At 48.5% G+C, this 23,852-nt stretch overlaps 1 protein-coding gene across 1 annotated transcript in view; it reads left to right on the top strand.

Moving 5' to 3' along the window:
* The first annotated feature begins 2,929 nt into the window (after positions 1–2,929).
* The window catches only part of LOC110197847 (uncharacterized), a 44,270-nt gene continuing 23,347 nt past the window's right edge, over positions 2,930–23,852 (top strand). Inside the window, 7 exon segments of the mRNA XM_020971883.2 lie at positions 2,930–3,345; positions 3,771–3,869; positions 6,318–6,526; positions 7,390–7,478; positions 18,111–18,237; positions 18,598–18,693; positions 22,647–23,851. Of these exon segments, the coding sequence (XP_020827542.2) occupies positions 6,352–6,526; positions 7,390–7,478; positions 18,111–18,237; positions 18,598–18,693; positions 22,647–23,851 (1,692 nt within the window). The 5' untranslated portion in view covers positions 2,930–3,345; positions 3,771–3,869; positions 6,318–6,351.

The following is a 23,852-nucleotide window of genomic DNA, read 5'->3' as shown; positions in this document are numbered from 1 at the left end:
GTATGCAGAGTGCAGTGCATTTGGAGTCGGGACCTGGTTTCTTAAATGGCTTCAAAATGTGCTTCATCTTGAGTTGCTGCTTTCAGGCTCCTGTTTCTGCCCTCTGAGCTCCAGGGGAACTCCACAGTCTCTGCACACCATCTTAGTGCCTGGCTGTGGAAGGTCCAGAGGCAGGACAGAGTCAAGATGATGGGTGATGGCCCAAGACGCAGTGGATGACCTCGGGGCCTTTGATGGCTAACCTAGCTCTAAGGCTCCACAGCGTCTGCATCAGCCACCTTCGGGGCAGAAGTTTTCACATGCTTGGGGTGGACACCCTGCTAGCTCACCAATGGGTTTGAGGCCTATCAGTTACCCTCAGCCTGGTTTAGCCTGCCTGCCAAAATGGTTTACTGCTGCACATGCTACAGCTTCTTAGAGCCTCTGGTGAAAGCTGGGTGAATCAGGTACACAGCAAAGGTAGAAAGCAGCCCTGAAAGAGGCTTGGCAGCCCTCCCACCAGAGGTGCTAGTCTTCCCTGAACACCCCCTACCCCTCAGAGGAGGCAAATCGAGAGCCGCTTGGGTCACTGTTCTGAGCCTCCAAAGACTCAGAGGTTGCTCCGCTTGGGGAGAGCACTGTGGAACAAATGCTGCAGCATCCCTAGTTCAGGGGATTATGTGGTCCGTGACCAGTGCCCCAGAGCATCGTGGTCCCCACGTCCAAATGGACAATGGACTCAGTCCTTAGTCTGCTGTTTTCATGAGACCTCCAATCTGGTTATTTAGTTCATGGGTGGGTAATGTCTCTAATGGAACCTAACATCCTCTACAAATGAATGTGGTGGCAGGAATTAGTAGATTTCCTCCAGTGGTTCTGAACCCACAGTAAAGAGCCTTGGTTTTCCATCATTTTTCACTCCAGGCCCCAAGACCACTCAGTAAAACCCATGGTCTCTGCCCAGAAATCAACAGAGAAATTTTGCCTGCCCCATCTCTCCAAGCGTTCTCTGCCAGTCATGCAGCTCTCAGCTCAAAGCCCTGGCAGGTTGTGCCTTGTTCCCATCCCCCTCATTACTGGATTAACGGCTGCTGAGGTCCAGTGGAGGATAGCTCTCATAGTGAGCAAGGTCATCAGTGACCAGCTGAGACATCATTCCTCATCATTCCATCATTCCTTGGTCCTCATCGTGAGGGTACATTGGGTAACAAAGCAGACCAAATGGTGTGGCTGGTACTAAAGTTCTGGCAGCATCACAGCCTGCCTGTGGAGGGCACTCACATGAAGGCAGGGGATTTGGGGTCCACCATTTCCATGATACGATGCAAGTCTAATGCCTCCTTGGCTTGTGAGAGACAATCTTCATCAAGCAGCTCATGAGGGAGCTAGGCTATGACCCTGCCTTCTCCGCTTGGTAGCAACAAGAATCAATAGCAGGGAGCCACTGTTTCCAAAATGCACAGCGACTGGCTGCTTTGAGGAGCCTAGAGACCACTTCTGTCCACTTCTTGGTGCCTGCCCAAGGCCTCATGGAGCCTGGCCCTTGTGGTCATGGGTTCCACAGAATCCTAGAGACCCGAAGGGAGAGCTTGCTGGGCATCTGGCCCGAGAGCCTCCTAGGCAGAGGACCCCACCTCCCACCCCTGGCCTGGTCAATGGCAGACCCCTGAGCTGAGGTCCAAAGGCAGCTGTCAATCCTTGCTCTCGAGCCCGGGCTGGAAGGGGAGGCCGTAAATAAGCCATGGAAGTGTAGGAAAGCCAAAGCGAGGCTGTCCACCAAAACGGTGTGGCCGGCACCATGCCAGCGATACCCTTTGGGAGCAAGTAGTCAGGATAGATGCTGTGTTGCTGACATCCAGTTACCGATGTCGTTGTTCTCTTTCTCCGGACAGCTGTCCTACTCCGTGTTTGCCCTGACATCTTTAGATTCGCATGTCTTTAATCATGCTGCTTCTCCCCAGACCCAGAATGTGCACCCCTTGAGGCCCACCTCAGGTACTGCCTCCTCCAAGAAGCCTTCCCTGATTCCTCCAGTGGTCAGTGCCCTGCCTCCCTGTTTCCTTTACCTGTTTGTTTTGATCATACTGTCATAGATTAAGAGCTAGAAGGGACCCTAAGTCATTAAAGAAGCTTCCCTTCCCAGCCTTGTCATTGCACAAAGGAGGAAACTGAGGCAGTGTAGAATGACTGAATGCTTTGCCGACGTACAGTCTCGGCTCAGAGGCCGTTATGCCTGGACCCTGCACTGAGGGGTCCAAGCATATAGGGCACACAGGAGCATATAGAGGTATTGGGGGAGGGCATGTATGTGTGTCTAGAGACGGGTACATGTGGACAGGTGGGTGCAGGTGTGGCCATGGGCATGCAGGAGTTCCCAGAGGCATGTAGATGGGGGCACGTGGGCTCTGGGATGTCCAGGTGTGGATGTTCAGGTTGCCCAGAAGCGTTCGTGGGCACGTAGGCGTGTCCAGAGGTGCAGATGTAGACAGGTGCGTCCAAGGGCATCCAGCCCTGTCGAGAGGCATCACAAGAGTTCGCGTGTGCAGGAAGCCCTTCATCAAAGTCGGGTGGCTTCGGTGGGATCTAGCACTACCAGATCTCTAAGCACCTCCCAACTTGGGACTCCCGAACCGTCCCCGAGTTCCTCTCTTCCTTCTCCCCCCTCCCCCCCCCCCCGTTGTCATGAAGACTCAGAGTGTGACTCCCCGCAGGCTGGTGCCATAGGGATCTCCCATAATTGCCATGGGGACTTGAGTTCACCTTTCCCCAGCCGTTGCCATGGAAACTCCTCGCACACTCTAAGTCTAGAGTCATCAGGGGAGCAGAGGAGGGGATTGTTGGGGGCCTGGGCTGGGGACGGGGGCGGGGGGGGGAACAGGGGGACTGCGCCTAAGCAATAGGAAGCGCGCCTAGCAGCACTAGCTTTTCCTCAATACATTTGATTCTTGGACTCCATATCCCAGCGAGCCCCGCGAGAGGATGAAAGGCAGGCCAGAAGCTCCCGCCTTTAGACAGGGACAGTGTGAGGCCCGGACACGGGGTGTCCGCTCTCCCCACTTGGGGCCCCGTCCCTGAGACACATCTCTGTGGACGCCCCAAGTTCAAGGGTTCGGAGGCCTGGTCCTCCCTTGGATCGAGGAGAATTGTGGGAGTGGTAGTCCACAGGCCTGCCCTTGCGCAGGCGCACTTCCCAGAAAGGAGACGTGATCGAATGCGTAGCACCAGTGCGAACCTTTGGCCCGGAAGCACAAAGGCCCAGTCCCGGACATTTCTGGGATTCGTAGTCTGGTGGGCCCCGGCACCTCGAGGCGCAGGCGCAGTCCATGACGAGGCCTAGCCACAAACGCTGTTGTCCCGCTCTGCCAGGTGAGTCTGGCCCAGGAGCGGGACGCGGAGGGCTGGGGCACGGGGTCTCCATGGCAGCGGCTGGAGGGGGAGGTGTTGCACCTGGTTTCCATGGTAACGGCTTGGGCGGGAGGTGGGAAAGGGTTCTGTGTCTTCTCAGCGTGGCCTGTTGGGCGGGGCCGTAGCACCTGCTGTGGGCGGGGCCTGGAAGGGGAAGAAGCTTAGAAATTCTCCTTTCCCCAATCCTCCACACCCTCCTTCTTATTTCCTGCACATAGCAGGAGCTTACTAAGTGCTGGTTGATTAACTGGGGGTAGAGGGCGGGGAATTCAGAGCCCAAAAGTGCTTAGAGATCTTTTCTAGTGCCAGTGCCCTGTAGACACCGGCTTGATAGGATCCAGGGCTGGAAGATGCTTAAAAATTCCCACCCCTCCTTCTGCACACAGCAGGCGCCTACTAAGTGCTGGCCGACTAATGGGGTGGAGGAATCTGGAGTCAGAAGGTGTTTAGACCTGCGCCTGCTCCCAACACACGTACAGTGCCAGGTTAGTGTTTATTAATTGGCCAAATGAGAATTCAGGGCTAGAAGGTGCTTGGAGTTTCTCAGCCATAGGAATCACTCTAGCAACCCCTTCTCCCAATGGAACAAGTCTGTATTAGGTATCTTTTGGGTGCATGGTACTTTGCTGGGTGCTGCCCTCGAGGAGCTCCCCATCAGGGGTAGGGAGACACCAGGTTCACTGACTGCATGTTGTTCAGAATTATATGGGAGATCCCCAAAGGCAAAAGGGGATGAGAGGTGCCCCGGGGCAGGATTGAGGAAGGGGGTTCTTCAGGGACTAAGGGAAAGATAAAACATGTAGGGCCTATGCCCCAGAGCCAGAGTGGGAAGGGCTTCAATGACCAAAAGGAATTTAGATTTGATTGTGGAGGCCATTACTAGAATTTGTTGAGTGGGGAAGGAGGTGACCAAGGCTGCACTTTAGGAAGCTCCCTTTGGTAGGAATGGAGAGAGGCCTAGGGCCAGCGGTCATCTAGCAGGCTATGGCAACAGGCCAGGTGTGAGGTGATGAGGGTCTGCAGCAGGGTGGGTACCATACCAGAGGAGAAAAGGGGGGCATATTGAAGAGATGCTGCAGAGGTGAAACGGATCAGAGGTACTGCATAGGTAAAATGGACCAGAGATGGTATGGAGGTGAAACGGACCAGAGATGCTGCACAAGTGAAATGGACCAGAGGTGCTGCAGAGGTGAAATGGCCCAGAGATGGTACGGAGGTGAAATGGACCAGAGATAGTGTGGAGGTGAAATGGACCAGGGATGCTACACAAGTGAAATGGACTAGAGGTGCTGCAGAGATATGGACCAGAGATGGTGTGGAGGTGAAATGGACCAGAGATGCTACACAAGTGAAATGGACTAGAGGTGCTGCAGAGATATGGACCAGAGATGGTGTGGAGGTGAAATGGACCAGAGGTGCTGCACAGGTGAAATGGACCAGAGATGGTATGGAGGTGAAATGGACCAGAGATGGTGTGGAGGTGAAATGGACCAGAGATGATGTGGAGGTGAAATGGATCAGAAATGGTGTAGAAGTAAAATCCACAAGCATTGACACCATATTGGATCTTAGGGATGAGAGATAATGAGGAATCCAGGATGACTTATAGGTTGGGAGCATGAGGAACTGGGAGAATGGGGGTACCCTCTACAGTGACAGGGAAAGTGGAGGGTGGAATTACAGGGGTGGGAAACCTGCAGCCTGGAGACCACATGTGGACCTCTAGGTCCTCAAGTCCACCCCTTTGACTGAATCCAAAGTTCACAAAACAAATCCCCTTAATAAAAAGATTTGTTCTGTAAAACTTGGACTTAGTCAGAGGGCTGCACTTAAGGACCTAGAAGGCCACATGTGGCCTCAAGGCCACAAGTTCCCCACCTCTGGTTTAGGAGAAAGGAAATGAGTTCTGTTTTGAGCATATTACCTTTAAGATATCTGCTGGACACCCAATTCGAGTTAGAGATATGAGATTGGAGGTCAGCAGAGATTGGGGCAGGAAAGGTGGATTTGAGAGTCATTCACAGAGAGATGGTCATTCAATGCTTGGGAGCTGATGAGATTCTCCAAGTGAATTAGTATAGAGGAAGAAGAGGAGAGGGCCTAGGACAGACCTGGGGAACTGTTAGTGGGTGAGCCCTGGATGAAGATCCAGGAAAGGAGACAAGGAAGTGGTTAGAGGAAAACCAGAGAGGATTCTTCCAAAAACCTGGAGAGAAGAGAGAATCCAGGAGGAGAGAGTGATCAGTAGTATCCAAGGCTGCAGACATCAAGGAGAATGAAAACTGAGAAAAGGCCATTGGACTTAGCCACTAAGAGATCCTCGGTGACTTTGGAGAGAGCAGTGTGGGTGGAGTGATGAGAAACCAGACTATAAGGGGGTAAGAAGGGAGTGAGAGGAGAGAAAGTGGAGACCACCTTATATAGGAAGAGAGATAGCGGATGATAGTTAGTGAGAAGGGATGGCTCCAATGAGAGTTTGTTTTGGAGACTTGGGCATGTCTGTAGGCAGTAGATAAGGAGCCAGAGACCCTGGGACTGGGAGATTGGAAGCTATCTTGTAGTCCTTTGTGTCATAGGGTAAAAGGATTTAGCTTTAGGCGTCTTGGACTCCATTGTTTCATGGGAACCCCCCACCCCCACCCCAATCTCATAGATGGAAACTGAGGCCCAAAGAGGAACAATGGGATTTAGTTGTAGAATCAGAAATGAAACCTTTAGTATCTATTGCAGGATTTAAGTCTGGAAGACACCTAGAAATATTTGAGGCCATTCTGCTGTTGTTTTGAAGATGGGGAAACTGAGGCTCATTGATTAGGAGCTGCAGTCATTCACCCCATCAATGACACAGAGGTAGTCCTCTGCAGTTTTGTTATGTTCAGAGAGCCCAGGGCATCGACACGCAGGGCCTTCTCTGACCCCAGCCTTCTCTACAGGCACTTTGCAGTTTGCAGACAGTCGCTGGAGGAAATGTGGGCGACAGGGTCCCTGGGGGAGCAGCTCCTCAAGGCCAAGGTTGAAGAGGCCAAGGAAGGTACTGAGCCCCCTGCCAGTGACTCCTGCACCTGGGGGAAGCTGCCTCAAGGAGAGGCTTCCAGGGAGTGGCTCTTCATGGAGGGCCTGCTCCCGGAGCAAGGGCTGCGAGGTGAGAGGGTCCCTGGGCAGGGAGGGAGGACCTGGGCCAAGCACCGTCCCCTCTGGACATCCCTGCCAGCCGGGCCCCTCTCTGTGGGGTTCAGTGTGGACCCTTCCAGGAGGAATGGCCACGGTTGAGGAGCTGTGGCCCTTGCCCCCACTGACAGAAAGAAAGGCTGAGGGATGTCACCCTGGAGTCCAGGAGGGCCTGGCAGCCGGCTCTGACATCCGACAGGCTCAAGCTCCGTCCTGTTTTGCTGAGGAGGAAGCTGAAGGCCAGAGTGCTGGAGTAGTCACGTCCTGGGTCCTCAGAGCAGCCCTGGGAGCTGGGCCCAAGGGGTCCCCCACTGTGCAGAGGAGGAGGCAGGCCTGGGGCAGACAGCTCTCTGAGCCGCCCTAGGTATGAAGGAGGGCTGGGGGCCAGGAGTGGGGCCTTCTGCCTTGGAGCCCTGGCCTGCCTTGGGTTAGCCTGGCCAAGTGTCACCAGGAGCTCCTGCCTCCTGTCTCCAGGGCTTCCGCGAGCTTCCTAAGACCCCCTTTAGAGGCTGAGGCAGCTGCTGAAGACAGTCAGAGTTGGGTCTTTGGAGCCTTCACATCTTCTCTCTGGGCCTCAGTTTCTTCCCCTGCAAAGTGGGGGTTGGGCCTCCTTGTCAACTCAGAATTCCAGGCTGAGCCAAGCAAGTGGTATCTGTGCTGCTGTCCCCCAGCGCTCACACAGCAGGTGTCCCGAGGATGCAGGCCAGAGCTCAGGCCCTCCTTGTGCCCTGGGGAGCAGTGTCGGAGTGCCTGCTTCTCCTGGGTCCCTGGCCACCACCTGGGGGAGGGGGCCTGGCCTGGAGGGTCTCCACCTCACAGCTGCTTTCTCATCCCCAGCTCTGCCTTCTCAGGACTTGGCCCTGCCCGCAGCTGGCACTCTACAGGAGGTGGGACAGGCCCCAGGTCTGCCAACAGCTACATGCCAGGTGAGTGGGCATCCTGGCCTCTTCTGCCCCCAGTAGCCATGGCTAGCAGCCTAAGCTTTGGCTGCTTTCCCTCCTTGGAGATAACGGTCCCTTCTCTCCCCAGCTGGGACCCTCCCAGTGAGTACCTGGCTAATGCAAAGCTGCTGGGGGCCGAGTGCCTGACCCAGGTCCCCAGGTCAGGCCTCCTCCGATGGTGCTGGGGGGCCTGAGGTTTGGAGGCCTGAGAGATCCCGGGTCCAAGCCCCTCATACCCATCCTGTGTGTGGGAAAGACAGGTCCAGCATCCTATAGGAGGTAGGGTCAGCAGAAGGAAGAGGGCCGGAAGCTTGGGAGGAGAGGTGGGGGCTCAGTGAGGATGGAAATCCTCAGCCAGCTGAGACTTGGCCCGAGGGTCCAAACTGAACCGAGATCCTGGACTGGGAAAAAGGAGGCTGCTTCGGGCTCCAGGGAAAGGGATATGAGAGCTATCCTTAGAACTGGGATGGACAGTCATCCAGTAGGGACGGTGACTGTGGGCAGACACAAGGGCCACGCGTGAACCTTGAAGGCTGGATCTCAGGAAGGCCTTTGTGAGGAGGAGGCTGGTCCCCTGTGCAGTGACCACGGTTCCCAGCCAAGGGCTGAGACAGCTGCCCTCTGCTGGGATGGGTCAGGAGTGGGTGAGTGTCACCACTGGGCCCCCCAAGAGCAAGGGCCATTTTTTCTCTCTTTCATTCTGTTACGAGGCATGGCTCACAGGGGCAGGGAGCGACCTCTTGGGAAGGGTGGTGATGCAAGGAGGAAAGATTCCAAAAATAGGATTCTTTACGAGTGTGAGTGTGAGCAGAGCCCAGGCAGTGACTGGCCTGGCTGGCCAGGCCAGAGGAGGAAGCGAGGCCCAAACCCATGGGAGGGGAGTTAGGGTCAGGGTCAGGGGCGGGATTTGAGCCGGCCACTCAAAGCTCATTTCTTTTAGAAATTTTGAAGGATTTTATTTACTTTACAATTACATTGAATACCTGTGCACATCCCTGCCTCATTCTGCACTCCGAGTCCTCCTCTCTGTCAGAAGGGGGTGGGGCATGTCTCACCATGTGTCCTCATTGGTTGTTGGTTGCTCCCCGTTCCTGCGTCTCTCTTTCCCATGTTGTCGTCAGTGTATGTGTCATTCTCAGGGTTCTGCTCCCCTTCCTCTGCATCAGTTTGTGCACATCTTCCCAGCTTTCTCTGAAACCATCCCCTTCCTGCTTTCTTAGGGCACAGTAGTCTTCTGTTACATTTCTACCCTGGAACGTGTAGCCAGTCCCCAGTTGATGGAAATCTTCTTATCCCTATTCTTTGTCACCTCAAAAGGAGCTGTAAATATTTCTGTACATCTTTAGTTAGAGTTGGTTTTACTTAACACGAAACCCTCCCTTAAGCAACCCTCCTCTTATCCTCCCTTTTCCTTTTTCCTCCCCTTTCCCTGTTGAGTGAAATGTGTTTTTATACCCAGCTCTGTGTGTGTGTGTGTGTGTGTGTGTGTGTGCATTGTTCCTTCCTTTGATTAGTTCAGATGGAGTGAGGTTCAAGGGTCAGCCTCTCTCCCCTCCCTCCACTTGCATGCCCCTGTTCTGTGAGAGAATTCCCCCTCTGGCCCAGCACATTGCTCTTCTTTTCTGTTCTTCTGGTGGGTGATGAAGATGACCAGGGCCTAGCAGAAGCACTCCCAGCCTTCTGTCTAAATGGATGTTCTCCCTGACCCTGACGATGACGGGGATCACCTCCCATTCCATTGGAATGGAAGCCATTTGTCCTGGTGTGGCTCCTTATGAGTGTTCTTTGAGTTGCCATTTTGTTTCTCCAGTGTTTGAACTGGGCAGCTCTGGTCTTTTCATCAGGAATGCTGGGAAATCCTCTGTCTCCTTAAAGGTCCGTTTTCCCACTGTAGGATTATCCTCGGAGGTGTGATTCCAGCTCCTTTGCCTTCTGGATGATCACGGTCCAGGCCCTCTGCTCTTTAGCATGGTGTCTGGTGGATTGTGTGGGCCCGACTGAGGCTCCCTGGGCCTTGAGTTCTTTCTTTCTGGCTGTGTGCAGGGATTATTCTGTGGCCTGGAAGCTCTAGATTTTAGCAGCTATTTCTGGGTACTGTCATTTGGGGGTTTCTTTCCGGATGTGACTGGTGGGTTCTTTCTGTTTCCCCTTTGCCCCCTGGTTCCAGAGCTCTGCGCAGTTGTCTTGGAAGATTTCTTGAAATATGATGCCTAGGCTCTCCTTTTGGCTGTGGTTTTCAGGTGGCCCAAGGATTCTTACATTTTTTTCTCCTTCATCTGTTTTCTGGGTCAGTTGTTTTTGTTATGAGATACTTTGCTTTTTCTTCTGTTTTTTTTTTTCCCTAGCCTTTTGCCTCAGTTTTAATCTTTCTGATTTTCAGGGAGTTTGTTGCTTCGGTAAAGTTTTATATTTTTTGTTCCAAGCTGTACATCCTCTTTTCAATTCTTTTTTTTTCCTGTAGCTCTCATCTCTTTTCCATTTTTTTTCTCCAACATTATATATACACAAACAACCTTTTTTTTTTTAAGCTCTTCATCTCTTTTAGGAATTCTAGTTAAGTTTGTGCCCAGGCTTCATTGATCTTTGCGGCCTTGCTTGTAGATGTTGGGGAGTCATTCTCTTTTTCCGGGTTTGTGTCTCGAACACCCCTGTCCCCATAGCAGCTCTCTTCTTTTGTTTGCCCGTTCTTCCAGCCCCTGTCCTGACTTCAGACTGGATGTACCCTTGTGAAGGGAGAGTCTGGGCTCGCCCTGTGGTGTTTCCTTGGTGTATGGAGCTATTCTGCTCCGGTAACTCAGGGACAGCTAAGGCTTTAGACCTGCACGCTTCCAGCATGCCCGTGGGATGCAGAGCAGAATCCAGTCGCGGCCCCCTGGTCCTCGGCCTCCGCCAGGCAGCAGGCTCCTGCCCTGGCTGTCCCACCGCAGGCTTCAGACGGGGCTAGAAACTGGAGCTGAGTCCCTGCTCTGCTCCCGGGCTCCGCGCCCCCCTGCTGCTTGCTCCTGGTCTTGGGTTTGTTACTGATTCTCGCCCAGGAATACCCCCAGTGGGTTTGGTCCTCTCCACAGTCTACCCGGGGTCTGTGCTCTGGACCTGGGGAGTGGGCAGGAAGGCTGCCTACAACAGTCTCACAAGTCCATGAGACATTGCAGTGCAGCTAGAATTATTACAAGAGAAATGGACATGCATGTGGGTCCCAAAGCCAAAGCCCAAAGTTCACGATCCCAACAGAAGTTTGCGTATTTATGAGCGTGCCACAAAGGAAGGAGGACACAGAAATCTTTACCTAAGGGGCCTGGCGTGGAGGGGAAGGAGCGGGCTAGGTGGGAAGGGGAGGGGCAATGCCATGGCAAAAGCCACCTCTCTTCCCTTGGGAACCGCTAGACCGTGAAGACAGGAGGGTCTCCTCATGCCCAGGGTCCCAGCTGCACCAGCATTATTCCAGCCTGGGATAGACCTGGGCACACAGGGAGTCCAGCTCGAGGTGGGGTGGGGCTTTCATCCTTGACCCCTTCAGAGCCTCCTGCACGCTCTGGGTCCAGTATTTCTGGAAAATGTGGCAGCTCAAAAAGACAAGTTCAGGGGAGCCTTTCTCAGTCCTCAACACGGGTCGACCCTGTTCCTGGTGGCCACAGACCTGTCCGTGTGTCCCCTGGGCCGGCGAGGGCTGGAGAAATGACTCACGATGGATTTGTCTTCACTTTCGGCGTCAGGACTGGTCTGGGGTGATTTCTGGTCTTCTGGAGGGGCTCCAGAGCTGGGGGAGAAGCGCCTTGTTCATCTCCCTCTGCCTCTGCCATCTTGAGGGTTGGGGCCCTGGGAAGTCCTGGGGAGCGGTACTGGTTTGTCCTTCTTTGTATCCCCAGCATTTATTTAGCACAGTGCTTGGCACACAGTAGGTGCTTCATCAATACCAGCTGGTTGCCTCATGATGGGTTTCCTGGGGACCCTGGTTGGCACTGTCTAGCAGCCCCGGCAGGCTGACTTGCTGCATCGGCAGCCTGCCCAGAGAACTTGCCATGGCTGAGCCACTGTGCAAGGGCTCCTTAGGGCAGATCCAAGGGCCAGGCCTGCTCAGGGACATGTGTCACCAGACTGGCAAAAGGAGAATCTGGGGGATGGTCAGCCGGGTGGCTGAGTGCTTAAGCATGAAACTTTCCAAGGAAAACCAGGCTTTCAGTGTGTAGACAGGTGCAGGCAGGGATTGGGGCAGCTGGTGCCAGGGTTTTCTCTTCTATGGCAGGACAGCTCCCACCCCACTCCCTTCCCAGCCTGCCATCCCCACTCTGGAGGCTGGACAGGGCAGATGGGGGAGGTGGTGGTCAACAGCAAAACTCTTCTGAGGAGGGACAGGGTGAAAGGAGAAAGAGTAGAATAAACAGGGAAAATAGGATGGAGGGAAATACACAGTAATAATAACTGAAAAAAATCACAATAAGTTTCTCTGATAAGGCCTTATTTCTCAAATATATGGAGAACTGAGTCATTTATAAGAGTACAAGTCATTCTGCAATTGATATATGGTCAAAGGATATGAATAGGCAGTTTTCAGAAGAAAAAATCAAAAGTATCTATAGTCATATGAAAAAAGTGCTCTAAATCACTGTTGATTAGAGAAATGCAAATTAAAACAACTTTGAACTACCACCCCACACCTATCAGAATAGCTAATGTGACAGAAAATTAAAATGACAAATGTTGGAGGGGATGTAGGAAAAGTGAGACCCTGACACACTGTTGGTAGAGCTGGGAGCTCCAGCCATTCTGGAGGACAATTTGGAACTCTGCCCAAAGGGTTATCAAACTGTGCACACCCTTTGACCCAGCAATACCCCTACTAGGTCTGTATCCCAAACAGAGAAAAAGCAAAAAGGAAAAGGACTCACATGTACAAAAATGTTTATAGCAGCTCTTTTTGAGGTAGCAAAGAGTTGGAAATTGAGGGGATGCCTATCAGTTGGGAAATGGCTGAACAAGTTGTGGTAAATGAATGTCATGGAATACTGTTGTTCCATAAGAAATGGTGGATTTCAGAAAAACCTGGAAAGGCTTAGATGAACTGGCGCAAATGAAAAGAATGAACATGGTGCACCGTAACAGCAATATTATACAACAGTCAGCTGTGAATGACTTATCTGTCCTCAGCAACACAGTGACCCCAGACGATTCTGAAGGACTTACAGTGTGACGACAGTGTAATCCGGACCAGACCAGTGTCTAACCTGTGAGTGGCCAGAGCCAAACAAAGCATGCCAGAGGCAGGTGTGTCAGGAATCGAGTAGCCGTTTAATTAACTCCAGAGTGAGGAAAGCAGGTTTGCAAACGCTGGGCCAAGCGTAAGACTCATGAGCCTGAAAACCACAGAAGGAGGGAACCCAACACAGTCATCCTTAAGTCTCGAGTGAACAGTTCCCAAGGCAAGCCCACACATGCAGGTGTTTTGGGGGCAATGCAGGTGTTCTCGAGTCCAGTGGGAGCAGTTCTCAGGTAGTTAGAATTGTCGCAGAAGGGTCGTTGAACCTTGTGATCATTCAGCAGAATGATCAGAATTCGTGTGGCGGGAACAGTAGTGCAGTGTCTGGTTTGGTTCACTTAGCGGTTACACCAGCACAGGAATCGTGAAGTGTCAGGAGGTTGGATTTATTACTTTCTGCTGTGGCACAGCGGCTGCTTCTGGCTCTCGGGTCCCTTGGAAATCATCAGTTAATATGAAAATCATACAGCCGTCAGTGAACACCTGGTGCTGGTCAAAGCAGCTGTCAGCCACTACTGAGTTCATTCTAAGAAAGATAAACAAACTTAGGCTGCGTGTGCTGTGCAGGTTTATTTCTCTCAAAACTGGCGGAACATGCATGTAGAGATATGCATGGGAGCTCATGGCGGAAATGAGCCCAAGGATGGACAGACAAAGGGGACCTTATATCTTCAGAGCAGTTCCTTCTCACCCCTCTGTCCCTGGCTCAGGGTGCCTGCATCAGCCAGATTCATAGTCTCCATATGTGTTAACCATGATATGAGAAAGGAATTTCTTAATTGGATAGATCGTAAATACAATAAGATAAGAGAATATCAAGGTGTCAATTGAAATGATAGATCTAGGACGTCTCTGTTTCTTCTATCATTATGTATAGATGTGTGTGTGTGTGTGTGTAGTCTCAACTATTGTTGACCTGAAAGTTTGGTTAAAGAGAGAACAAGCTAGGTGATAAGTAAATCCATATTGTATATTCCCTTAAGTTAGTGACATGTTACATGGAGCCAGAGCTTGAACTCTGACTGAATCAAGCAATTTTAGGACATTTAAACCCTGACTCAGGATGTCTGTGTGACTCAGTTTTATGATCTCTGTGTGTTTAACCAGAGTATGAGAAAGGATTTGAACAAGATAGGCAGATGTAAGATCCAGGATGTTTGTGTTTCCTTTACCACCAAGATGAGAAAAATTCCCATTATTAAAAGTCTGGGTTAAAGGCACACTTTAGTGGTCATAAACATAAGGATGCTCTTGATCAGCTTTAGCTATTGACATGGGAAGGGGCATTCTCAACTCACTCAGAGAGAAAAGATTAATTCATGTTTTTGGCTCTTATTGGGGCTCGATTGATTTTAAATGATTATTACTGCATATGACATTAACATGACTATCTAGCATAACATGTGTTCATAATATATCAAGATAAGAAAAGTCTCATTATTCAAGATAGTGTCTAGTTCAAGGTGTCCTACCCTGGACAGTCCTAAATAGAAGAATGCTCCTGATCAGCTTCATCTGGCCTTGTAGTTGCGGACACAGGAAGGGGCATTTTGGATTCACTCAGAGGGCAAAGCAAAGCATACCAGAGCATACAAAGTATTATGTAGGTTAAGCTCAGAGTAGGCCAAAATGTCTTTCTCCTGTTTGGTCAATCCAGGTTTTTAGGTTTTTCTCAGGTCTCGAGGTCTTAGATTTTTCAGAATGGTTTGGGGAGGGTTTCACACAATACATTTTGCCTGAGGGTGATCATCCAGAGGGTGAGTGCAAAGGATTGTTGTTATGCCAAGCTCAGGGCACAGTCTGCTTGCTGGGCCTTAGCTTTTGAAAGTAGAGTATCTCCAAATATCTTGACAGATGAAAAATGCAGTCCATTTTCAGAAAAAGAACCATGGAGTCAGAATGCAGATTGAAGCATACTTTTTTAAACTTTATTTTTTATTTGTTTTTTGGGGGATGAGAGGTGTCTGTGTTTGAGAAGAGAAGGAGGGAGGGAGAAAATTTGGGACTCAATTTTAAAAATGAATGTTAAAATTTATTTTTACATGTAATTGGGAAAATATTAAATAAAGAATAGCAACTTAAAATGTTTACTTTTTTATTTTCAACACTTAAAAAAAATCTTAAGTTCCAAATTCTCTCATTCCTGGCCCTTACTCTCTTTCTCTCCCTCTCCCTCCCTTCCTCCCCTCATATCCAGTATGGTACCAAGGCCTTTTGATTTCATCTGTGCAGCATCTCTGGTGGATTTTACCTCTCCAGCACTTTTTGTAGATTTCCTTTCTGCAGCATCTCTGATCAATTTCACCTCTGCAGCATCTCTGGTCTATTTCACTCCTGCAGCACTTCTGGTCCATTTCACCTCTGCAGAATCTCTGGCCCATTTCACCCCCTGCAGCATCTCTGGTCCATTTCACAACCTTGCAGCATCTCTGGTCCATTTCACCTCTGCAGCATTTTTTTTTTTTGGTAAATTTTCCCTCTGCAGCATTTCTTGTAGATTTCATCTCTGCAGCATCTCTGGTCCATTTCAGTTCTGCATCATCTCTGGTCCATTTCACCTCTGCAGCATTTTTTTTTTTTTGTAAATTTTCCCTCTGCAGCATTTCTTGTAGATTTCATCTCTGCAGCATCTCTGGTCCATTTCAGTTCTGCACCATCTCTGGTCCATTTCACCTCTGCAGCACCTCTCCAATATGCCCCCTTCTCTAATCGGACATGGTCCCTACTGTGGTGAGGGCCCTTTTCACCTCATGCCTGGACTGTTGCAATAGCCTTTTGGTGATTCTCCATGCTCTGAGTCTCTTTCCACTCCAGTCCATCTTCTGTTAAGTCATCAAAGGGATTTTCCTAAAGCACAGGTATGACCATGCGCCTTTCCCCCATAACCTCCAGTGGTTTCCTATCACCTCCAAGAGCAAATACAAATGTCTCTGTCATTTCAGACTCTTAATAGTTTGATCTCTTCCTATGTTTCCAGCCTCATATTACATTTACTTTTTCCATATTACTTCTTTCGTTCCTGCCCAAACTAGAGCCTTCTTGCCGTACCTCCTACATGACACTCTTATCTTTGGTCTCTGATCTTTGCACTGGCTCTCCTCCATGTGAGGAATGCCTTCCTTCCTCATCTCTGCCTCCTGGCTCCTTTGGAGTCCCAGCTCACATCCCACCTCTCACAGGAGGTCTTCCTAGCCTGTCCCACTGCTAGAGCCTTCATTCTGTGTTTTGAATGTGTCTTCTGTCTACCTCTACACTGTATATACATGGGGTTTCCCCTGATAGAATGTCAGTGCCTGAGGGCAGGGCCTGTTTCACCCTTGTCTTTACAGCCCTAGCACAGTGCCTGGCACACAGTGGGCTCTTAAGAAATGCTTGGGGCAGGGGTAGCTAGGTGGTGCAGTGGATAGAACATGGGCCCTGGATTCAGGAGGACCTGAGTTCAAATCTGGCCTCAGACACATAACACTTACTAACCGTGTGACCCTGGGCAAGTCACTTAACCCCCAATGCCTAACCAAAAAAAAAAAAAGAAAAGAAAAGAAAAGAAATGCTTAGGGCAGCTCAGTGGTACAGTGGATAGAGCACCAGCTCTGAAGTTAGGAGGACCCGAGTTCAAATGTGGCCTCAGACCAAACACTTCACACTTAACTAGCTGTGTGACCCTGGGCAAGTCACTTAACCTCAATTGCCTAAAAAAAAAAATGCACCTTAATGGATTGATTAGTCTGGTCCTCATTGGCTTCTGTAAGAACCAGCATCTTCAAGAACCCATCCCAGCTCCCATCCTTTTTTTTTTAAATTTTATTAATTTATTTTGATTTATCAATAATCACTTCCATATACTTTTGAGTTTAAAATTTTTCTCCCCCTTCCTCCCCACCACCCTCCCCAAGATGATGCACAATCTGATATAGGCTATACATTTACATTCCTATTAAACATATTTTCACATTAGTGGTGTTGTAAGTAAAAATTAAAACTATTAGGAGGAACCATCAGAAAGAGGAAACAAAACTCAACAGAAGAGGGAAAAAAAATAGCAATTCAACTTCCATAATTCTTTCTTTGGATGTGAATAGCATTTTCCATCACAAGGCCTCTGGAGATGTCTTAGATCGTTGTATTGCTGAGAAGGGTTAAGTTTATCAATATTAGTCATTGCACAACATGGCAGTTACTGTGTACGATGTTCTCCTGGTTCTGCTTACTTCACTCAGCATCAGACCATACAAGTTTTTCCAGGTTTTTCTGAAGTCAGCCTGTTCATCATTTCTTATAGCACTACAGTATTCCATTACATTTATATACCACAACTTGCTCAGCTATTCCCCAATTGATGGGCATCCTCTCAATTTCCAATTCTTTGTCACCACAAAAAGACCCAGCTCCCATCCTTGTATCATCTTTCCATGTTACAGGAGTAAAGTGAGGCTCAGTAAAGCAGGGATTAGGCCACTAGAGCCCCTCCCCATTATGCCTTTCTGTAATGCTCCCAGGAGCTCAGGAAATAAAAGGAGGCTTGGGGTAAATATGCTCAGATTGAGGAAGAGGCTTGACCTCGAACCCAGGCCTTTGGGGACCATACTTCTGCCTTGTCACTAAGATGTGAGAGCTCCCCAGGCAGGTGCCATCCCAGGCTTGAACCAAATACACTTATTCTGTTTCAGTTGTGGTCCTGCTAGTGAGATTGTCCATTCGATCCTCGGCAGGTAGGTGGCCCGGTGGGCAGTGATGTAGAACAGTGGATGGCACTGGGCCTGGAGTCAAAAAGACCTGAGTTCAAATCCAGCCTCAGGCACTCCTAGCTGTGTGACCCTGGCCGAGTCTGGTTGCTGCTGCCTGCCTCAATTTTCTTATCTTTAAAATGGGGATACTAACAGAATAGCGCCTACCTTGAAAGACTGTTGTGAGAATCAAATGAAGTAATCATTGTAAAGCGTGTAGCACAGCTCCTGGCATACAGCAGGCACTCCCTCAGTGCTTGTTTCCTTCCTTGAAAACTGTCCCTGCCTAGCCCTTCCTGGGTAGCCATGGCAGTCTCAGGCCCAGACAGGGCTCGGCTTGGCCAGAGTCATAAAGGGAAGAGGCACAGAAGCTGAGCTGGGAGGGCCAGGCCTGGCCCTGCTTAGAGACTCCAGCAAGGGTAGTCCAGCCCATGGCTACGCAGGGAGCTCTGGGCTCTCCAAGTCCTTCCCACCCAGGCCGACCTGCTGGCATCAGACTTGAGTCTTCACTCTGAGGTTTGGGCCCTAACTTCCCCCACTAACCCCGCCGTGATCAGGCCTCTTCCTGTACACCTCCCCCAGCCCTAAAGTGGGGCTTTACTCCTCGACAGACTGTCAGGTGTGGATCCTTGATTTCAGGAACCCGTGACCTTCAGGGACGTGGCCGTGGACTTCACGCCTGAGGAGTGGGGGCAACTGGGCCTCGCTCAGAGGGAACTGTACCAGGACGTGATGCTGGAGAACTACCGGAACTTGGTGTCCCTGGGTAAGCGGCTCCCCTCTGCCTCTCCTGCTCAGCCTGCTGCTTGGCACCCTCATGCTTTCCTCTCTTTTTGTCCTTGGTGTGGCAGGGGTCAGGTTGGCTGTGTGGCCCCTGAGGCTGGATCTTCCAGGCCTCTTTCCACCCTTGAGGCCCAGCCTGTCCCGCTTGCGTGTTCTGTGAGGTCGTCTCCCCAGCTTTCACAGGAGCATAACACAGGGATCTCGGCAGAGGTCCCCGTGCCCCATGCTCTGGGCCTCCACACTATATCTTCTCCTCCCTCCTGAATAAGGGCTGGGCCTTGGACTGGGGAGAGCGCTATCTCCAGCCCAGACAGCTAGGTGCTATTTCTCTCTCCATGTGCAGGACTTCCCGTTTCCACACCCAAGGTGATCTGTCATCTGGAGCCCAGGGATGAGCCATGGAGGGCCCAGGGAGCAGCCCCTCCCAGCACCTGGTCAGGTACAGGAGGGAGGCCATCCCCTCTTCCTGGACTCCTCTCTAGAAGAGACCTTAGCCCAGCCCAGGGCTCTGGAGAGACTTAGGGGAGGCATGCTAGCAGCCCCTGAGAAGCTCACATGCAGTTCACATGGAGCCGGTCACTCCGAAACCCTCCAAGGCCGCTTGGTGGTCTCAGTCGCTCGCCGTTTCCTTCAGGATCAGTTCCCCATTCGCCTCTTCATTCTGATCTTTGCAGGCGCCAGGTTCTTTTCCTTGGCAGACTCTGGTTATTCCACTTTTGCCCTGAATTTTTTGTTTTGTTTTGTTTTTTATTAATTTATTTTAAACATAAATATACAATAAGAAAAGAAAAGGAAACATATTATAAACTTAAATACTAATAAATATGGAATAAGAAAAGAGAGAGAAAGCATTGCCATGTGCATAGGCGAACATGAGAGAGGATCCAGAACAGACAGCAATCAGTTTCCATTTCCAGAAAGCCCATGAATGCTGCACATTTTGGGGGGGGGCACTCAGAGCTGTCCTGCTTCTCTTCGCTTCCTGGAGAGTTCTCTTTTCTTCTCTGCTGTGTACTTTGTACTCTCTTCTTTCTTCCCTCTTCCTCCCCCAAGAAGACTACAACTAAGCACAAATATCTTTATACACACATACACACATACGCACATACACACATACACACATACACATAGACATAGTCTTCCAAGTCCGCCGACTCAGCATTTCCTATACCACAGCAATATTCCAACCTTATACTGTCTCGTTATTTAAATAGTCTAAAACAATATTGATTATGGCTGACAGTAGCATAGTTTCCCTGTTCTCCTCTTTTGATTAAATCTGTTTTAGCTTTAACTTTGTCTGAGATCATGATTATTACCCCTGCTTTTTTTTGCCTAATAAATTCTACTCCTGATCTTCATTTTATGTTTGTATTTCTTATTTCCTATCCCTCCTACTTCCTCTACTTTACTCTACCAGTTACTTAACCTACCCCATATCCAAGGATCCCTCCCTTATCCTCCCATTCTCCTTAATCTAAACACCCTTGTATGCTCCCTCCCCTTATCCTATTCCTTCACCATCCCCTCTAAAGATCCCACCCTTATCCTCTCCCCCTCCTTGTCTCCTTAGCCTTTTATTTCTTTCTGAATTTAGGAGATTTTTATACATATATATAATATATATGTATAATATATACTATATACATATGTAATATATAATATATACATATATAATATATATGTATAATATATAATATATGTGTATTGTTCCCTCTTTAACCCATTCCCAATGAGAGTAGATTTCTAGAATTACCATCTAATTCCTCTGTGTCAGTTCTTCCTCTTTCACCTCATTTGCATAAGATAATTACTCTTTTTACCTTTTCCTAAATTGTTTTAATTTTTAGAATCACATCATACTCGGGTATACCCCAATCTTTCTTTTGAACTATTCAATTACTAGTAACAATCTTAGACATACATTTTACATTTTCTCATAAAGTAAGTAAATAGTCTGTCCTTTTTGAGTTCCTTATAATTAGTCTTTGATATGTACCTCATATTTCTCTTGGATCTCATATGTCAAATCTTCTGCTAAGTTCAGGGTTTGGTTTGGTTTGGTTTTTAAACAAAATCCTGAAAGTCTGGCAATTTGTTAAATATCCTTTTTTTTTTTTATTCAGGATTATGCTTAACTTTGCTGGGTATGATGTTTTCTGCCACAGCCATACATGTATGTATGTATGTATGTGTATATATATCATGTTCCAAGACCTGCAGTCTTTTAGTGTTGCCACTGCTAGGTCTTGTGTGATTCTAATTGTGGCACCGCCATATTTAAATTTTTTTTTCTTGTTGCTCGTATTTTCTTCTTGAGCTGGGGGTTTCAGAATTTGACTATGATATTCCTGTAGGTGTTCCTCATAGGATTTCTTTCAGGTGGTGATCGATGGATTTTTGATGTTTCTACTTTCTCCTCTTATTCTAACTCTTCAGGATAATTTTCTTTAATTATTTCTTGTAGTATTGTATCAAGATTCTTTTTTTTGAGCATGGCTTTCAGGTAATCCAATTATTCTTGTTTTCTTTTCTTGATCTGTTCTCCAGATCAGTTGTTTTTCTTATGTGATGTTTCATATTCTTTTCTATTTTTTTCATTCTTCATATTTTGTTTTATTATTTCTTGGTCTCTTATAACTTCACTGGTTTCCCCTTGCCCAATTCTAATTTTCGAGAGGTCATTTTCTTCCTTAAGATTCTGGATCTCCTTTTCTAATTAGTTGACTTTCTTTTCATGATCTTGTTTTTCTTGGATTGTCCTTATTTTTAAAACTTTTACCTCAGTTTCTCTCATTTGATTTTTAAAGTCTTTTTGAGTTTTTCTGTGAATTCTTTTTGGGCAGGTGACCATTTGACATTACTCTTTGTGGTAGGAGAGGCTTTTTTTGCTTCTGTATCCTCTGAAGATGAATCCCAGTCTTCTCTGTTGCCATAGTAACTTTCTATAGTTGGATTTTTTTTCTCCTTTGCTTGTTCATGTTTGTTTGCTTGTTTTTTTCAATTTATAGTACTTGTTATTGTAATCACCGCTAGTCCTGGGGTATGGGGGATGGTGTCTCTGCCCTCAGATCTTCCTTCAGTCCTCCCCTCTGCCTGGAACCTAGACTAAGAATTGCACCCTCCTGTAAGTGTCCGCAGCCAGTGTGTCCCCACCGCACTACTTCTGCCCTCACCTGGGGTGTGCTGGTTCCTTCTAGCCCAGGGCCACATCTCAGCAGCACTGCTGGGCCTGATGTCCCTTATCAGCAGGGGTTCCCTCAGTCTTCCCTGGCTTAGAGGCCTGACTCAAGACACTGTCCGGGAGGTGAAAGTTCACCTCTCAGCTGGGGCTGAGAGGCTACCTGCCTACCCAGGTAGCCTCAGGGCTCACCACCTGCTATTTCAGCAGAACTGTCCTGGAGGTGTTCACACTTCACAAGGACCAAACCTCTTGCTGGGATTTTTCTTCGGATCTTCTCTGATTGTCCCAGGAGGACCACTGTTCTGCCCCAACTCTTGTTTATTTTTAACTGCTCTATGTTTGTATTGAGGCACAACTTTGTATCATTTGTGGGGGAAATCTGGAGAGCTTGGAATTTTCTGACCTACTCCGCCATCTTCCCAGAATCCTCTCTCCCTGATTTTTTTTTTAAACCATTGTGGCATACACACAGAATAGGCACTCACCTTTAACTTCCCTCTTTTTTTCCCCTTGGATTATTTTTAGAACATGAGCCCTTTTGGTCATCCATAGCATTCCTTGCTCTTCTTAGATTTAGTCTCCTGTGAGTTCCTGGGTGTCCCTAGGGCTAGCCTCCTTGCTCCTCTATAGTGCCCTTCTCATCCCTAGCTGGGTGGATATACATGGGTGACTTTCTTCTTCCCTACTGGATAGTTTCCATTTAATGCCCATTGGATTTGATCCTCGTGATTCAAGGCAAGTGCATCCTTACCTAGTCTCTCTCCCCTAAAGAAGTTTTTGCCTTTGCTCAGCATTAGTGATGAAATACCACTCATATCCTTGAGGGTTTCAGTATCCTCAGCAATTCTCTGAGATTCCTTTTGGCAGGGTCATTTACACCTTCATGAGCCGCTTGAAGAGGGCATTGGGTATCCATTTTGGTAAGCCTTGGGAGGTTCATACATCCTGGTTTTGCCTACCTTCCACCACCAAACAGAAGAAGTCCAATTTCCCCTCCCTCCAGGCTTTGGGATTCCTTCCAGCTCTGAAAGTCATAAGCTGCGCCCTCTCCCCCTCTGCTGTCCAATCTTTATCTTGCTTACCTCCCCCTACTCCCTACCCTTTCCTGTTTGAGAGCTTTCAGACTTCCATATTCCATCCCATGTTTCAGTGCTGCTGTTTTCTTTCTTCTAGCATAAGAAACTTGAATTTTTTTAAATATCTTTCAGACTGGGAGTCAAAGCCAGAGACCAGAATGTCAACTGCAAAGCAAGGCTTTGCTGAGGAACAGGCATATCAGTGGATGATAATGGATGAACCTTGGGACAAGTTGGGAAAAACTTGGGAAGAATGTGAAGACACACTGAAGAACAAGCGAAGCAAGGAAAGACTTTCTGAGGAAGGGAATGAGGAAATTGTCATTGAGGGGAGAGACCAAGAAATTAAAGATTCAGGAGGAAGCCTCAGTTTCAGGTCATCTCTCCATATGCAGCAAAACATTCTTAGTGGAAAGACTTCTCAAATATGGCACAAACATGGAAAGAGATACAAACAAAATTCAGACCTGCTTAACCACCTGAAAATCTATTCAGGGAAGAAGTGTCATAAATGTAACACTTGTGGAAAAACCTTCGCCCGGGTTTCACACTTTACTGAGCATCAGAGAATTCATACTGGAGAGAAACCCTATAAATGTAATGACTGTGGGAAAGCCTTTGCCCGGATTTCTTGCCTTAATAGACATCAGAGAATTCATACTGGAGAGAAACCCTATAAATGTAATGATTGTGGAAAAGCCTTTTTCTATATATCACAACTTACTGGGCATCAGCGAATTCATACTGGGGAGAAACCCTACAAATGTAACGAATGTGGGAAAATGTTTGGCCATAGCAAATCCCTTACGGTACATCAGAGGATTCATACTGGAAAGAAACCCTATAAATGTAATGAATGTGGGAAAGCCTTCAGTCAGGGCTCAACTCTTTCTTTACATCAGAGAACTCACAGTGGGGAGAAGCCCTATAAATGTAATAAATGTGGTAAAGTTTTCAGTCATCGATCATACCTTATTCGGCATCATGTAGTTCACACTGGAGAAAAACCCTATGAATGTAAAGAATGTTGGAAATCCTTCCGACTCAGCTCATCTCTTTCACTTCATCAAAGAACTCATACTAGAGAAAAACCTTATGAGTGTAATGAATGTGGAAAAACTTTCAGTCTGGGCTCTTACCTTTTGTTGCATCAGAAAAGTCATTTTACAGAGAAGTCCTATAAATGTGATGAATGTGGAAAAGCCTTCAACAATAGCTCCTCTCTTACTAAGCATGAGAGGACTCATACTGGAGAGAAACCCTATAAGTGTCATGAATGTGAAAAGGCTTTCAGCCGGAAGTCCTCCCTTCCTAAACATCAGAGACTTCACCACAGCG

This window comes from Phascolarctos cinereus, unplaced genomic scaffold (genome assembly GCF_003287225.1).
Source record: "Phascolarctos cinereus isolate Bilbo 61053 unplaced genomic scaffold, phaCin_HiC Scaffold_726;HRSCAF=1367, whole genome shotgun sequence".
In the NCBI taxonomy this organism is placed as follows: Eukaryota; Metazoa; Chordata; class Mammalia; order Diprotodontia; family Phascolarctidae; genus Phascolarctos; species Phascolarctos cinereus.
Note: the sequence above shows the minus strand (reverse complement) of the source record. Positions and strands in the feature narration are given on the sequence as shown.